At 44.6% G+C, this 16,814-nt stretch overlaps 1 protein-coding gene across 1 annotated transcript; it reads right to left on the reverse strand.

Moving 5' to 3' along the window:
• Window positions 1-6,239: 6,239 nt before the first annotated feature.
• Window positions 6,240-15,381, reverse strand: tmem9 (transmembrane protein 9). The gene is made up of 6 exons (XM_035383286.1): window positions 15,239-15,381; window positions 13,353-13,474; window positions 12,096-12,187; window positions 10,550-10,658; window positions 9,558-9,689; window positions 6,240-8,801 (listed from the first exon to the last, which is right to left on the reverse strand). The coding sequence occupies exons 2-6, from the start codon at window positions 13,449-13,451 to the stop codon at window positions 8,661-8,663; spliced, it is 573 nt and encodes a 190-aa protein (XP_035239177.1). The 5' UTR covers window positions 13,452-13,474; window positions 15,239-15,381; the 3' UTR covers window positions 6,240-8,660.
• Window positions 15,382-16,814: the final 1,433 nt, after the last annotated feature.

Below are 16,814 nucleotides of genomic sequence, written 5' to 3' on the forward strand. Positions count from 1 at the left end.
AGGCGCTGGTTAGTTAAGGCACTGGTTAGTTAAGGTGCTGATTAGTTAAGGTACTGGTTAGGATGAAGACAAGGCATGCAGCAGCATTCTGCACAAATTGTCATGGTCTGATGTTGAGTACCTTTGTGCAATGGTATTGCCCAACTTTTGAATTAAACCTTCAACCTTGGAGTTGCAAGGATAATTCCCTAACTTGCTACAGCCCATAAAGTAACAGAAACATTTAAAATTTTAGGCTTTTGGCAGAGCGACAGATATTTTATGACCTGTTTATTTCTTTGACAATTCCAACAGCTGGAAATTCACTGTAGTAGTTGTGATTACATATCTTGCTCAAGCAGTGCCTTGTGTTGGAATTGAACCCATGACCTCAGGGATATGAAATTGTTTTCTGGCCAATATGGTTCACAGGTGCAGAATTACAATATCCCAGCATGAAAAAAGATTCACACACCCAAAAAAGTATGACTTTGGGTGGGATAGAAAATAATAACGATAACAAAAAGATCCATGCACACTGAATACTCAAGAAAAGTCACCTCAATTTATCAAGTGTGAAAACGAGCCGACCTTTGGTCAGAGGACCTTTGCCAGAGCTTTTCCAGTGAAGCTCTGATGAAGCCCTGATGAAGCTCTGATGAAGCCCTGATGAAGCCCTGATGAAGCTCTGATGAAGCTCTGATGAAGCCCTGATGAAGCTTTGATGAAGCTCTGATGAAGCTCTGATGAAGCTCTGATGAACTTTGATGGAAGTCCACTGACCCAAAGCTCAGTTTTAGTTTTACACTTAATGAACTCAGGTGACTTTTTGCAGGTATTCAGTGTGCGTGGATCATCGCAGAATTACAATACGGACTGTGGAAGGAGCTGTGACAGCGACAGCGTGGAATTCAAAAGTGGAGAATGAGAGAAGCGGAAGAGAGGCGACACGGTCGTTCCAGGAGGGGGCGATAAGGGGGCCAGTGCCCCGGCCTGTGTCTGTGGGTCTGGGGTGTGGGGACACACACTGGTGGAGTAAATTAAGAAGCCCCTGGAGTACAGGCTGCGTGAAAGGGTGAGGCTGGATGTTGGGAGGGACTAGAAGTTCAGGCATGTCTGTACGTGTGATTGGGCAAAAAAAACATCAATCCTAACATTGTGACAATGTTGCAGATTGGTTGTAAAAACTTTATGGTGTGTGCATCTGTAGATCCATCTTTATAAGGATTAAAATACTTTAAAAACTATGGCAGCTACTTCAGTGGGAAAATGTATACGTAACCAAATTATTTATGTGGTGTTTTGGTGTCTATTCCTACCTGTATTATATCATGTATCTGCAAATCAGCCTCCTTACATGGGTACAGGTCTGTCGTTAACAAAATAGCTGGCTGACAGGTGAAGGCTAACAAAAGAGTTTAAATAAACTGCACAGGCCATAGCAATAAAATTCTAATGGAAACCTTTATGTCTTTAAGCTGTGGTAGATTTAAACATTTGGATAATTGTGTTACAAACACAAAAGGAATTGAGGTTGTGTGGGTGATGTTTTATGTAACCAAGTGAAACCGAATGCTCTTGCTCTTGCTCATGCTCTTGTCTTTTTGTAAGAAAATCTCATGTGCAGCTGTGTACTGTAATTAACACAAGAAAAGTGGATTCCTGAAGAGTATCATTATTCCTTAATTCTTTCATTAGCTCTTATATTGTTTTTATTAAATTACCACGATTGAGCAGTCATTTTGAATCAGTATTTTCCCCATTGTTTGATATCTGACTGAGTTAGCTGGATAACTGCATTAAGTAAAAGCTGGAACTCTTCCAAATCTGGAACATGGACTGACTCCAGGTTGCAGTTTCCAGCTAACTCAGTACTTCTGCTTCGAGATTCAGGCTTCTGGTCCACCTCTCATATGAAGGGGCTTGTAGACTTGCACAAAAACAACCTGAACTAAACACCACCATTAAGTGTAGCACCATGACACATTCTAGTGAAGCCCCATGAAGTTCCCCAAAGCGTTTATTGCAAACTTGCAAATGATTCTAAAATCTCACACTGACATAAACCCCACAGCATGAACACGTGTATTCTGCTTCCTGTCTTCATTAGGCTATTTTTGTCTTGTCTGCATTGTTTGTCTTCCCGGAAATATAAACAGGTCTGCAATGCCATGAGCGCAAGTCTTCAGTAAACCCTTTTAAGCGGTTTCTGTGGAGGTCATGGGGAGGTCTGTTGGGGTCATGGGGAAGTCTGTGGAGGTCATGGGGAGGTCTGTGGTGGGCATGGGGAAGTGTGTGGAGGTCATGGGGAGGTCTGTGGAGGTCATGGGGAGGTCTGTTGGGGTCGTGGGGAGATCTGTGGAGGTCATGGGGAGGTCTGTGGAGGTCATGGGGAGGTCTGTGAGGGGCATGTGGAGGTCTGTGGAGGTCATGGGGAAGTCTGTGGAGGTCATGGGGAGGTCTGTGAGGGGCATGGGGAGGTCTGTGGAGGTCATGGGGAGGTTTGTGGAGGTCATGGGGAGATCTGTGAGGGGCATGGGGATGTCTGTGGAGGTCATGGGGAGGTCTGTGGGGGTCATGGGGAAGTCTCTGGAGGTCATGGGGAGGTCTGTGAGGGGCATGGGGAGGTTTGTGGAGGTTATGGGGAAGTCTGTGGAGGTCATGGGAAGGTCTGTGGTGTCATGGGGAGGTCTGTGGAGGTCATGGGGAGGTCTGTGAGGGGCATGGGGAGGTCTATGAGCGGCAGGGGGCAGTTGTTTTGCCTTTTACCCCCGATATGTTCAACAGGCCCTTATCCCCACCTTCTAACTGATCACCCTGCTGAGGTTAAATGGGAACCCTGTGCTTATGGGGAACGGGGCATGAGATACCCCAGAACCCTGTGCTTATGGAGAACGGGGTATGAGATACCCCAGAACCCTGTGCTTATGGAGAACGGGGTATGAGATACCCCAGAACCCTGTGCTTATGGGGAACGGGGTATGAGATACCCCAGAACCCTGTGCTTATGGAGAACGGGGTATGAGATACCCCAGAACCCTGTGCTTATGGAGAACGGGGTATGAGATACCCCAGAACCCTGTGCTTATGGGGAAGGGGGTATGAGATACCCCAGAACCCTGTGCTTATGGGGAACGGGGTATGAGATACCCCAGAACCCTGTGCTTATGGGGAACGGGGTATGAGATACCCCAGAACCCTGTGCTTATGGGGAACGGGGTATGAGATACCCCAGAACCCTGTGCTTATGGGGAACGGGGTATGAGATACCCCAGAACCCTGTGCTTATGGGGAACGGGGTATGAGATACCCCAGAACCCTGTGCTTATGGGGAACGGGGTATGAGATACCCCAGAACCCTGTGCTTATGGGGAACGGGGTATGAGATACCCCAGAACCCTGTGCTTATGGGGAACGGGGTATGAGATACCCCAGAACCCTGTGCTTATGGGGAACGGGGTATGAGATACCCCAGAACCCTGTGCTTATGGGGAACGGGGTATGAGATACCCCAGAACCCTGTGCTTATGGAGAACGGGGTATGAGATACCCCAGAACCCTGGGCGAGCCTCTGCTGAAAGCTGTTGGAGTCGAAGCTGTGGTCCCTGAAGTCACCAGGTCCCCGAGCAGGGCTTTAAAAGCACCGCGTGAGTAACCGCTAATTCCACCAGCCAGCTGCCGTCAGACACTCACTTCCCTGGAGAGAATCCAAAGCCACGGTAACAGCTACTAAAAATAAGCGTGACACTACCGATGTGCAGAATATCTGAACCCACAAAAACAGTCCCAATGCCTAATGTCTTATGAATGTCTGACCTGAGTAACCCCCTGACTGCACACAGAACAATCATCTTCATTTGAGTTTTAAATCCATCATTGACCAGTAGAAGATGAGAAACATGCAACAACCCTCTTCCTGTTATGTCAGAGCACATTTGTTTGTTGTTACCTCACAGCAAGAAGGTACGAGGTTCAAATCCTGACTGGCCACACCCAGTGTACCCTCAGATAGGCTCCATCCCGCCTGCAGCCCAAACCAGGTGTAAGCGATGTAGAAAATGGTTGGATAGATGGATGGAATTTTGCCATGCCTTGTTTGTTTTTATCCAACAGACACCTTTATTGTTTTTTTTAAGTTGGCCCAGTGTAATATTCTTATTTAAATGAACTTGGTAATTAGCTGCTGGAACCCTATTGTATTTCTTGGGTGTTATTGCATTTTCTTCTGCCATTTTTTTCTGTTCTGGCAAAACCACCTAGTCTCTTTTTAGGAAACATTAATATAGGGTAACTCAAAATGGTGAATGAGCGATTTTTTTCCCTCAATTTGCCACTTGGTGGTGCTACAGCAAAGAGTTGAAAATGCAAATTTGAAGGCTAACTCCTAAACCTTTTGACCTAGAATCAAAATTATTTTTTTCCTCTCCTCTCATAGAGCAAGGGAAGGGCGTGTGATTAGATTTTCTGCCATTTAGAATTTTGTAAAAAAAAAAAAAAACATAACATTAAAACTCTCTAAAAGCTTTGACCAATTTGCAGGAAACTTGGAATTAAGCATCTGCTCACAAATATCTTTAAAAGTTTGATAAATTAAGTTCCTGTGCTTAAAACTGCCTGCCGCCTGCAGGGAGCCAGTGAATTTGCATGTTGGCGTGGCTTTTCACCAAAAAGCTGATAAATCCCAAAGACATGAAGTGATTAAACTGTGTCTCTATTGATAACTCCATCCTGAGTACAATGCCAAAAAATAGGCCTGGTTCAACCACTGAGTGGTGCAATAGATTAATTTTTAAAAATGAAAAAACAAAAATGACAAAAAAAAATTGCTTTTATGTTGACATTTGTAACTTACTACATTGACTAATCCCCAGAGTATGAATATGGCTGTGTATGTTTTGGTCACCACCACATTGAATTGGTGGCCATTATGGATCTTGTTTGTTTGTATGCCACTTTTCTGTCTTTCACCTGTTAGATAGGGACGGAATGTAGCACAGTGGGTAAGGAACTGGGCTTGTAACCGAAAGGTCGCAGGTTCGATTCCTGGGTAGCACGTTGTACCCTTGAGCAAGGTACTTAACCGAAATTGCTTCAGTATATATCCAGCTGTATAAATGGATACAATGTAAAATGCTATGTAAAAAAAAAAGTTACCTAATGACCTAATTTGATGCCGACTGGCCATGCTATAGCAGTCAACTGAATTCCCACACATTAAACAATGATAGGTCCTGCTCCGTCTGACTTAGGCGCCAGTAACTACTGTCACGAGATCCCCCTTTACATAGAGTAAATTTGCCTCAAGCCTTGATTATGGATTTACTACCTTAAAATGTATCTTCTCCTACACAGTTTGGCTGAGTGGAAAAATGTAAATTATAGCATGTACCTGCGAATATCTTTTTAAATTATTTAAAAGATACATATAAAATATGTTGCTGTGCTTAAAAATGTGCCTGCGGCAATCCGATGAGTTTACATGTGGGCGAGGCTTTTTATCAAGAAGCAAATAAATTCCAAACAGTTTGACACAAAGGTATGAAACTTGGCCTGTGTGTTTACAACTCCATCTTGAGTACAGCCGTAAAGAACTAACCCAGTTAAGTCCCAGGCTGGCGCAATAGAGAATTATGGGAAAATTCACTACACACCTGTGTTTTTAGACATTTGAAACTTGCTAAGCTGACACCTCACTAAGAAAACGCATATGCGTTTCTGACTTTGAGTGCCTGGTCCCCTTCACTGCTGCTTGCAGTTTTACTTTTGCTTTCGTATTGGAATGGAGTTATAAAATGCAGTTCACTTAACTATAAATATTTTACTGGACCTGTTAACTGAGCAGCACAATTTGAGTTAATACAACTTATTTATGGTTGCTGTGCCAACATAAAATGCCTGACAAGCAAAGTTGCACCAACTCAAAAAATGCATTGTAACCAGTTACAATTCTTTAGTTGGAGGAGCCTTAAATTTTTTACAGCATTGTAAATAAAATAGGCACTTTGAAGGAGTTGAGATAAGATATAACCCTTTAGACAGCTGGTGATTGTGTTAAAAGAATGTCACGTGTGCTACCTGAACTGATCTATTTAAACATTTCCTCAGATGTTTGTCCAAACTATTTCAACAATGTAATGTATATAAAGAATATGCTATGAAGTACCAAGTGAACTACAAGGAAAATCAAATGATTGAAAGAAGATATAAACTTGAGGCATGCATGGTATTTCCCCTCATAAATTTGAAATAAAACTTAAAACTTTTTGGCTGTAGAGACAGTACTTTATTGTTTGCCAAGCAGGAATGTCACATCTTTAAATCTTAACACAAACAATTTTACCTTCAAGAAACTCCCAGACCCATTTTATGAGATGAAAAATTATAAAATAATTTCAATAAAACCAAATACAAAGGCAAAATACAATACAATAATCATTCTTTAAAATGTGTATGCATGCGTATACTGTAAATAAAACGCTGCAAAACTTGAACAAACACGATAAGAACAACAACATTCACAATAAATTATTCAGAAAACAAAATTATAAATAGATTGTAGAGCCTTTGGAAAAACTCAAACAGTGATTTGACTCTCATATAAGTTATTACTAGGACATTAGAATCAGCAGAGTCACATGACCAAAACAAACGGAATGGATTTGGAGTGCCCGGAATCCCAGCTACCGTTGGAAAAGGAGGGAAGCATGGCAGCTGGGGGGGGGGGGGCAAACGTGAGCTGGGACAGTGCATCCAGTCTTCTGGGTACGGGATGCCAGCTCGCGTCACCGTCACCACCAAAGAGCACAGGCGTGCAGCGCAGAACAGAGCGTTTCACAAACCGAGCGACCGCGATTTACCGTAAGAGCCATGCGCCCATTTCACATTCATCCGAGATGGACGCCATTTTAAAGTCGTCCCGACCAAAGCACAGAAGAAGACGTGATTCCGTTACAATACGATTACCGTTGATATTAAAGATAGTACAGTAGCCAAGCTTGGTGCAAATACAAAAGTCAAACCAATTAAACTCTACCCTTAAAGCCACTGTGCAGTGACGTTTTAAAAAAGTGCTTCACATTCTATGACATTCAAAGGAAAGCTTTTTCTTTGTATTACTTATCTTACAGATTGTACTGGCTGCAGTGTCAGCGCTTACATGTCAAAGCACCGGTCACTTTTAGCCAGGCTATGCTTACGTACTGGTTTTAAAAATAGAAGAAAAATAAAAACGTCTTGTTAATTTTTGTCTATGACTTCCTTCCAGTGTATGTGATGGAGTGGAGAGGTCTCTCAGGAACCCTGGTGTGTCATCCTACTTTCCTTCTCCCTCAGTGAGGTTGGTCAAGAAATCAATATATTCTGACAGTCAGAATATTACGTTTTTCCTGCAGTCCGATTTGATGGCCTGAAATTCGGTTTAAAAACACGAAATGTCCCAGTATCCACCCATTTTAAATATGTAAGAGACCAGGCTGTAAATAAATATGAAATGACAGAGGTGGCATCACATTACCTGTAAGCATTACTTGAAAATTCTATGGACAAAGCAACCAAATATGGAATCACCGAATAAAGTCCATGTCCCAATAACCACCATGTAAAACTGACCAACTGAGACGATTTCGGTGATTCTTAATTATTCTGTTACATGCGTTTTAATGAGGAGGGCTAGCGGCCTCTACCTGCATGACTGAATTACAGGATAAAAACCGAGCTGCAGAAATGGCACTAGGGTCAAGGATAAATGATTACCCTTAAAATCTCCCAGGCCCACCTAAGTCAAACAACCAGGAGCAAAACACAGAGAGATAAAGGCAAATCAGGCTATCAGTGCACCGCTACAGACAAGCAGCACAACTGACATCCTGCCATTTTCAGCTCAGACAACATGCCACTGCCCCACAGTGCTATCGTTAAACTCTGCATTAAACGCTGCTTAGGAACCAGCCGTATGAGTTTTAAAACAGCAGTAATGGCCCCAGGGAAGTACCATTATGGGATGTGAGACTCGTTCTGCAAAAAAATGCACACTGAGATGATTTTGAAGAAAACAGAACTATGACATAAGTGGTGAACGGCACTGGATATCACATATCTGTGGGTGCCATGGAAACGCAATGTAGCTGTAAAGCTGACGCCTCAGTGATAATATTATAATAGCGATGAGGGAACGTTATCCGAGATGACAAGCACTGATGGAGTGCTGACACTGCTGGTGAGTCTGGGCACAGCTGAGGGGGTTTCTGGAGATTCAGCACTGTGAGACAGTGCTCAGGTGCATTATGGGATGGGGAGAGGTGCATTGTGGGACAGTGCTCAGGTGCATTGCGGGATGGTGAGAGGTGGATTGTGGGACAGGGCTCAGGTGCATTTTGGGAAGGGGAGAGGCACTGTGGGATGCGGCTCAGGTGCATTGTGGGAAGGGGGAGAGGCACTGTGGGACAAGTATCGTGCCTTAAAATTAAAATATGAGGATAAAATAAAAATAAGATAATATAAGGGAAGAGGGGCACTGTGGGCGAGGGCTGAGGTGCATTGTGGGACAGGTGGAGAGGCATTGTGGGTGAGGACTGAGGTGCATTGTGGGCCAGATGGAGAGGCATTGTGGGTGAGGGCTGAGGTGCATTGTGGGACAGGTGGAGAGGGATTGTGGGTCAGGGTGGAAGGGGCACTGAGAAGGTCTAGCTGAGCATCTTGTGACGGTCGAAGACGGTCTTGCGCTGCTCCTGGACCTGCCGTTTCCAGCGCTGCTGTGCCCCCTCCACACGCTCCAGCACCGTGTTCCCCCGCCCGGCCGCACCCTCCGCCTGCGGCCGCATGTCCTGCAGGGGGCAGGAGAGAGACAGAGAGCACACACTCAGACACTGCTGTAATACCACCTGGAGTGAGCGTCATTCTGCAGGGGCTGGGTGTGTGCGTGCGTGTGTGTGTGTGTGTATGTGTGTGTGTGTGTGTGTGTGTGTGTGTATATACAGTACCTCAGTGTCCTCCTCATTCTGCAGGGGCTGTGTATACGCTTTGTGTGTGTGTGTGTGTATGTGTGTGTGTGTGTGTGTGTGTGTGTGTGTGTGTGTGTATGTGTGTGTGTGTGTGTGTGTGTATGTGTGTACCTCAGTGTCCTCCTCGTTCTGCAGGGGCTGTGTATAGAGGTTTTGTGTGTGTGTGTGTGCGTGTGTGTATACAGTACCTCAGTGTCCTCCTCATTCTGCAGGGGCTGTGTATACGCTTTGTGTGTGTGTGTGTGTATGTGTGTGTGTGTGTGTGTGTGTGTGTATGTGTGTGTGTGTGTGTGTGTGTGCGTGTGTGTACCTCAGTGTCCTCCTCGTTCTGCAGGGGCTGTGTATACGCTTTGTGTGTGTGTGTGTGTATGTGTGTGTGTGTGTGTGCGTGTATGTGTGTGTGTGTGTGCGTGTATGTGTGTGTGTGTGTGTGTGTGTGTGTGCGTGTGTGTGTGTGTGTGTGTGTGTGTGCGTGTGTGTATACAGTACCTCAGTGTCCTCCTCGTTCTGCAGGGGCTGTGTATACGCTTTGTGTGTGTGTGTGTGTATGTGTGTGTGTGTGTGTGTGTGTGTGTGTACCTCAGTGTCCTCCTCGTTCTGCAGGGGCTGAGTATAGGGGTCGTGTTTACGGATCAGTGGATCCACCAGCAGCAGGAACAGCATATAGAGCAGCAGCGAGCCCACCACAGACAGGTAGATAATGATGGTTACCTGGGAAACAGAGGGAGGGAGAGGGGACACCAACAATCAAACCACAATGTCATTAGTCTTACTTGTAGTTAAAAGAAGAGAAACAAAAAAGACCAAAAAAGAGAAGGGGAAAAATGTGAAAAAGGAAGTGGAAGATGGAAAAGGGATGTGGAAAATAATTCTATTTAAAATTTAACTTTCCCAGCAGTTGCAGTCACTGTACAATGAAAGCACTGTTCCCACAGATTCAATCCCAGTGAATCAGGCTGTAGCACTGACTCAGTGAATCGGGCTGCAGCACTGACTCAGTGAATCGGGCTGCAGCACTGACTCAGTGAATCGGGCTGCAGCACTGACTCGGTGAATCAGACTGTAGCACTGACTCGGTGAATCAGACTGCAGTACTGACTCAGTGAATCAGGCTGCAGTACTGACTCAGTAAATCAGGCTGTAGCACTGACTCAGTGAATCAGGCTGCAGTGCTGAGTCTGTGAATCAGGCTGTAACACTGACTAAGTGAATCAGGCCATAGCACTGACTCAGTGAATCAGGCTGCAGTACTGACTCAGTGAATCGGGCTGCAGTACTGACTCAGTGAATCGGCCGCAGTCCTGACTCAGTGAATCAGGCTGTAGCACTGACTCAGTGAATCGGGCTGCAGTACTGACTCAGTGAATCAGGCTGTAACACGGACTCAGTGAATCGGGCTGCAGTACTGACTCAGTGAATCGGGCGCAGTACTGACTCAGTGAATCGGCCGCAGTCCTGACTCAGTGAATCAGACTGTAGCACGGACTCAGTGAATCGGGCTGCAGTACTGACTCAGTGAACCGGGCTGCAGTACTGACTCAGTGAATCAGACTGTAGCACTGACTCAGTACCTTGATTGTGTTGCTGCTGCGCTCCTCGTATTTGCACTCGCATAGCAGGCAGTAGGCCTCCACATCGTGCCCTGGCACAGGCATGGGCTCCACAACATGCAGGCAGTTACTGCAGGAGAGAGAGAGGGCACAGTCAACACACCTGTGTGCACACACACACTCTCACACACACACACACACACACACACACACATACACAAGCATGGGCTCCACAACATGCAGGCAGTTACTGCAGGAGACAGAGAGCACAGTCAACACACCTGTGTGCACACACACACACTAAGGCTGTCAAAAGTGCCATGAAATTGAGTTTGAATATTAGCTTTTGTAATTAGTTAGAGTTCAAATATATTCGAATATCATTTGCATATAATACAAAAATAAGCTGCTTATTGTCTTATTATGAGCCCCCTGCAGCTTCTATAGCCTAATGCGCAAATGAATAAAGCACTTTCTCGTGGATGTAATTTGCCACAACTGGGCATTTATTAATCACGATAATAGGGGAATGATTGTTTATAGGAAATCCCTGTTCATTTCTTAACACAAAAACTATCCAAACAGCTAATACGTGTAGCCTACAACAACATAAATGACTTACTCTGTTTAGTTTAACTTCTTTCATCATCCAATTTTATCAAAATCCTCAAAACAGAAAGGAAACATAGCCTGCCATGGGGACATTATTTAGCCTAAATTGTTAGCTAACCAGATTCGTTGAACGAAGTGAAAAAAGAGACTGGCTTGTGAGGCTAGCTGACCAGTAATGTTAGGTGTCCATGGAGCTGAAAGTATCACCGGAGGTTATTGGCAAGGAAAACCAGACGATCCACTTGCCTGGGCAGAACGGTTTTTGTCGACAGAGGAAGTAACGTTAGCACAGGAAATGAACTTTGCGTGCATGAACATGATTCGCCGCATGAAATTAAAGCCTGTATATTCATGTTAATTACAAAACACGGGATCCAAAACTAATGTTTGAATGCTCAAATTTAGGTTCGAACGTTAAAAAAAAAAAAAAGATTTTCGAATAGTTTTCGAACTTCGAATATTTTTTGACAGCCCTAACACACACACACACACAGACACACACGCACTCACATAAGCAGGCACGCACTGACACAGGCACACACCCCCACGCACGCACTCATACAGACGCACACACAGACACAAGCACGCACACACAGGGAAGCGCACACACTCAAGACGTAGATTATGACCACTTGCAGAAATAGCTTCAGTGTAGGGGTCTGGTTCTGGTCATTTTCATAAGCAGCTGCAGGCTTTAGAGTGGGTTTATGGTAATAAGCTTTACAGCTGCAGGGTGTGGGCGTGGCTTATGGTAATTAGCTTTAATGTATGCAGGGTGAGGGTGTGGCCTATGGTAATAAGCTTTACAGCTGCAGGGTGTGGGCGTGGCTTATGGTAATTAGCTTCAATGGCTGCAGGGTGAGGGTGTGGCTTATGGTAATTAGCTTTAATGGCTGCAGGGTGTGGGCGTGGTTTGTGTAATTTGCAGTGAGCGGGAGGGAAAGGGCGTTCTCACCAGTCCTTCTGCGAGACGTTCCGGTTGTAGATGTGCCCGCTGATGTTCCTGTACGGTGGACAGATGCACTTGCAGCGCACGTCTTCAAAGCTCTGCAGAGGAGGTTCATGAACAGCAATAAGCCGCATTAACAAACAGCCGAGGACTGGAGGAAACGCTGAACTCAGGAGAAGTGATCAGTGTCACCACAGACTCTGCAAGGGGCCAGACGAATGAGGAAGTCCAATAATGAAATGAGCGTTTGTTTCATTTTAACAGCAACTGGATATTCAGTCAATCAAAACAGAGTCAAAACCCTCATATCATGTTTGAGGTACTGCACTCTTTGCTGTAGAGATATCGCCATCTACAGGTTGCCCTATGGAACAGCCTTCTAAACTTAGTGTGTGCCAAGAAAACCTAAAATGGAAACGCATTACCCTACTGATTGTGACCTATAGTATGCACCATTTGCTTCCATTGCTATAAATTTTTAGCAACTGTAATATATTCAGGAACAGCATACAGCTACTGACGTTACTAAGTTTAAACTCAAATACTTGGCTAGGAAGCCCATGTTTATGGTGCAGACATGCATAGCTTTCAGGTCCCCTACTATAAATACACTGTAAAGCTTGGTACACTTCAATCTTCCACTAGCATACAGCAGGCTGGTGTGTGTGTGTGTGTGTGTGTGTGTATGTGGTATGTGCGTGTGTGAGCGCGTGGGCGCATGCGTGTTGTGTGTGTGTGTGCGAGCGCGTTTGTGCATGCGTGGTGTGTGTGTGTGTGTGCGTGTGCATGGTGCTGGATTTGAATCATATTGCTGTGCCAGTAACTGTTGTTGAAATAGCACAGTAACTGAGAGGTGCTGAAGTGTCACAATACAAGGTCTCAAAAGAGTAGCAGGTGTTGAGTTGGTACAATGTGAGCTGAGTGCCAAAAGCAGAACAGTTATTAGGACCTGGGCTGAGAGTTACGTATCCTCAGAGCCTTGGAACATCATCTAAAAACAATGGGTGGGAAAGTAGATAATGCCCACTGTTAAAGTGGTACAGTCCGAGCGTGTAGATAATGCCCACTGTTAAAGTGGTACAGTCCGAGCGTGTAGATAATGCCCGCTGTTAAAGTGGTACAGTCCGAGCGTGTAGATAATGCCCGCTGTTAAAGTGGTACAGTCCGAGCGTGTAGATAATGCCCGCTGTTAAAGTGGTACAGTCCGAGCGTGTAGATAATGCCCGCTGTTAAAGTGGTACAGTCAGAGCGTGTAGATTTTACCTTGCTGGCATGCGCCTGGGTGATGACCTCACAGAGAAGGATGACCAGCAGCAAAGCCGGTGTCAGCCTGAAGCTTCGAACAGTGCTACACGTCTTCATAATGACAGCACTTGGTCCCAACCCTACAGTGAAGAGCCAGACACACAAACACATCATACAGTGTACCCTTTCAAACTGGTTATAGCCGCACATAGTCCTCCTAAATCCACAAACTGTATAGACCTTCATATCGTAATCACATTTACATTTCCCCACGTTATAAAATGCCCACACATAACAGTAGACATATCTCATGGCTGCAGATCCATTCGTTAGTGCAGGAGGGCAAGGACGTGACCGTGCGTCCTCTGAAAGTTACAGAATTGGGCACATGCTTCTTTTGGGCTTCTGCCAGATAAACTATGCAGAGACTGCCACAGCCATTGGCCTCGGAAAGATGGAACAGTGATACCATAGAAAATATACAGTCATCTGCTCCCCTGGATCATATACCCCCAATATCGCCATGACAACAGCATTATAAACTCATATCTCCAGTGTTCTCGCTACCCACAGTCTGAACAGCTACATCCGTTGCCCAGAATTCAGCTGCAGTGCAAAATCACTAAAAATGTTCAACATAAAACTCCCAGAACCTAGCAAAGAAGCGATCAGTTGTGACTGAATGTCAGTGAGATCCCGAAGCAAAGTCCAGTATGGATGTTCGATGAAGAAAATAGGCCAGACATTCAGCTTATCAATGCTTATCATTTGAGGAAGGAGGAAAAAATAGCACCTATCTCCCAGACTCCTTTGCGACAGCACAAACCTAATCACAGGAATGCACCGGCGAGTCTAACGGACACGCGGCGTTTCTGTCACCTTCTCTAAAAGATCAAAGAACTGAATCTGCGCCAAACCTAAAACCAGCCCAGCTTGGACAGTACTGCAGTCTGCGCGTGAACTACATGTGTAAGGTTAGATCACAGATGGGGGACGGAAGCACTTGAGCTTGTTCCCCTTTTCTCCGTGTGTGCAGGTTCTGCCACACAACAACCCGCTGCATTCTAAAATACATTCATATTCATCATGGTTGCACTTCTGCCCACCGTTCAGAAATTGAGAGACTGTGTTCAAAGCTGAACAGCCTGAGGGCCTGTTAGTTACGTGCAACGTTAGCAGCTATGATAGATAGGCCTTCTGTATGTGATATTTTTCACACCCAATCTCTACAAGCTCAGCAATAAAACTCAGTGATGAATCACTAATGAATGTGAAATTTTGAGAAAGCCCCACGATGTACAATAACACACGGTACCCAAAATACAAAGACCTGTTATTCCAACTTTAAGCAAATTGGCTAGACGTTAGCCAAGTATCTAGCTAGCTATATCACAACATGAGGATAACTCGCACTGCTACTGGCTAGGTTAACTCTACTTGTCGACAAAATTAGCTGGCTGACTTATACAGCCAAATAAAACGTAGTTTTTTTTTAAACAGTCCCAGGGAACCTCATAGCTTAGGCAACGAACTATGAGATTACTACCGAATGGTTAGCTGCCATAATGTCAGGTCCATATAGATAACGCCGAATATGCACCAGATCATTCTGCGTACCAGCTTATTATTAGCCAGCGCTATTAGCTAACGTTCGCTAGTATAGATTGTTATTACTTCTAGATATTCATTCTAGTTCTGATGCTATTTCTAGCTAGGTGCCGATGAATTCACTCGCTTAGCTGGCTTGTTCATTTACCTTGCCCTTGTTCTATTACAGCATTGTCGTCGTTAAAAAGCGAAATAGCCAGTTGGGCTTTTAGATAAGAGTACACGTGTATATCTAGTAACAGGCACAGCACTTACTGTAAACAACTACCTGCTATTTTGTTTTGCGAATCACGTACCTTTATTCGTTCCTCTTCTGTTTTCTTCTGCTTCTGTCTCTGCTTCTTCTTCTTCTTCTTCTGATCTTACTGGTAGACTGCACGTTGACGGGCGTCTTGCTTTGCTGCCACCTACTGTTCTGAGCACGCAGCAGACAGTGTTGTGTTACGCCGGGCACCCACCGCACGCGTAGCGTAGCAGCACGGCGAAGCAGCACGGCGCGGCGCGGCGCGTAGCGTGTCTACACGGGTTCCGTTTGTGTCGCGCAAAGGCTTGCTTAAAGCTCTATATTCCTAGTAGCTCTCGCAGTCTGCAGTGGGATTACATCGTGTATTTCATGTCTGTTCAAGACTGTTGATTATGGGTTAAGTGAATACTTGGTGAGAGACCTTTTTCAGTTTGTTAATTTGTTAATATTTCGTTAACTCATGTAAATTCGTGAGAAAGTAAACGCTTTAAATAATTACCATAAGCTTAAATCGCAACGTAGCCTGCATAATAATCAATCTCAAACTGTATTAATTTATTTGCTTGGTTAACAAGCGTGCCAATTTCATGAAGAATATGTAATGATCATAATAATAATAAATAATCCGTAATCAACCATTGGGAATTCCCGTGTTGTCTTGTCATTCACGTCAAAACATTTATAGGATCAGATTTAGTAAAATCAGCTAATCGTGGAAAAGATAACGTAACAGTTTAATCTTGAAGGGATATGAACACCACAACGCCATGAACACCGGAAGCTTTGAAGTACAAGTGCAATAAAGGCTTGCTTACAACTTCATTTATAAAATAGGTGCATTTTCATCAGCAAGACCACTAAATAATCTGATTTTTTAAAGCTCTGTGGATTATCTGATTTTTATCAACAAGCCCTTTTTGAAAGCATGGCGAACGAAGACATCGGATAAGTCAAATAGGCTGAGCAATGGTTGGTTAAAAACTACCTTCCAACACTCGAGCTAACAAACCGCTGCTCTGTGCATTCACTTCTACATCATTCAATAGGTTACGTCTTTCTGTGGTGTATTTTCAAATTTACCCCACCCCCTCCGCAAAATAAGATAGGGAAACTAAGTTTGCCTTTTCCCCAGGTTCCAGTTTTTTTTGTTGTTGTTTTTTTTTTTCTGCAAGGACAATACAAAAACGAAAAGGCTTGTATTTTTTAGCTGCTTATAAAATATCTGTGAGGGAACTAGGGACACGCCCCCAGTAGCCTAATATAAGGATGAAATATAAATCAGAGCATGTATACCTAGCATTTTAGAGCATATTTCTGTGTATAAACAGATCATCATGAGGCGCGACAAGCAGAAAAATAGAACAGAAGCGAAAAACTACGCTTCAGTTCGCTTGTGTCGCACAAGCTTCGCAGCCGTTTCGCGACGCGTTCGCATCTGGTGTAGAGGACGTCGCCCGCTGCCGTTGTAATAACAGTACTTCAACTAGGCTTCACTTACGCGCGTAGTGTGCGGTGGGTGTCCGGCTTAAGTGATAACCATAAACTCCTGCACAAGCTTCACTGGATTAACTGCTAGGCTTTGATATTGTCCAGAAGGGAGAGGATGGTCGCGCCAATGTAAGACAGCC

The sequence above is a fragment of the Anguilla anguilla genome, chromosome 11, assembly GCF_013347855.1.
Source record: "Anguilla anguilla isolate fAngAng1 chromosome 11, fAngAng1.pri, whole genome shotgun sequence".
Classification (NCBI taxonomy): domain Eukaryota; kingdom Metazoa; phylum Chordata; class Actinopteri; order Anguilliformes; family Anguillidae; genus Anguilla; species Anguilla anguilla.

Excerpts from the sequence above, each read along its gene's own strand:
- tmem9 (XM_035383286.1), bottom strand. The coding sequence starts at position 13,451 with ATGAAGACGTGTAGCACTGTTCGAAGCTTCAGGCTGACACCGGCTTTG. Across the intron at positions 10,659-12,095 it reads AACGTCTCGCAGAAGGACTG|TAACTGCCTGCATGTTGTGG; the intron begins GTGAGAACGCCC and ends TCTCTCCTGCAG. Across the intron at positions 8,802-9,557 it reads AGAACGAGGAGGACACTGAG|GACATGCGGCCGCAGGCGGA; the intron begins GTACACACACAC and ends TGCCCCCTGCAG.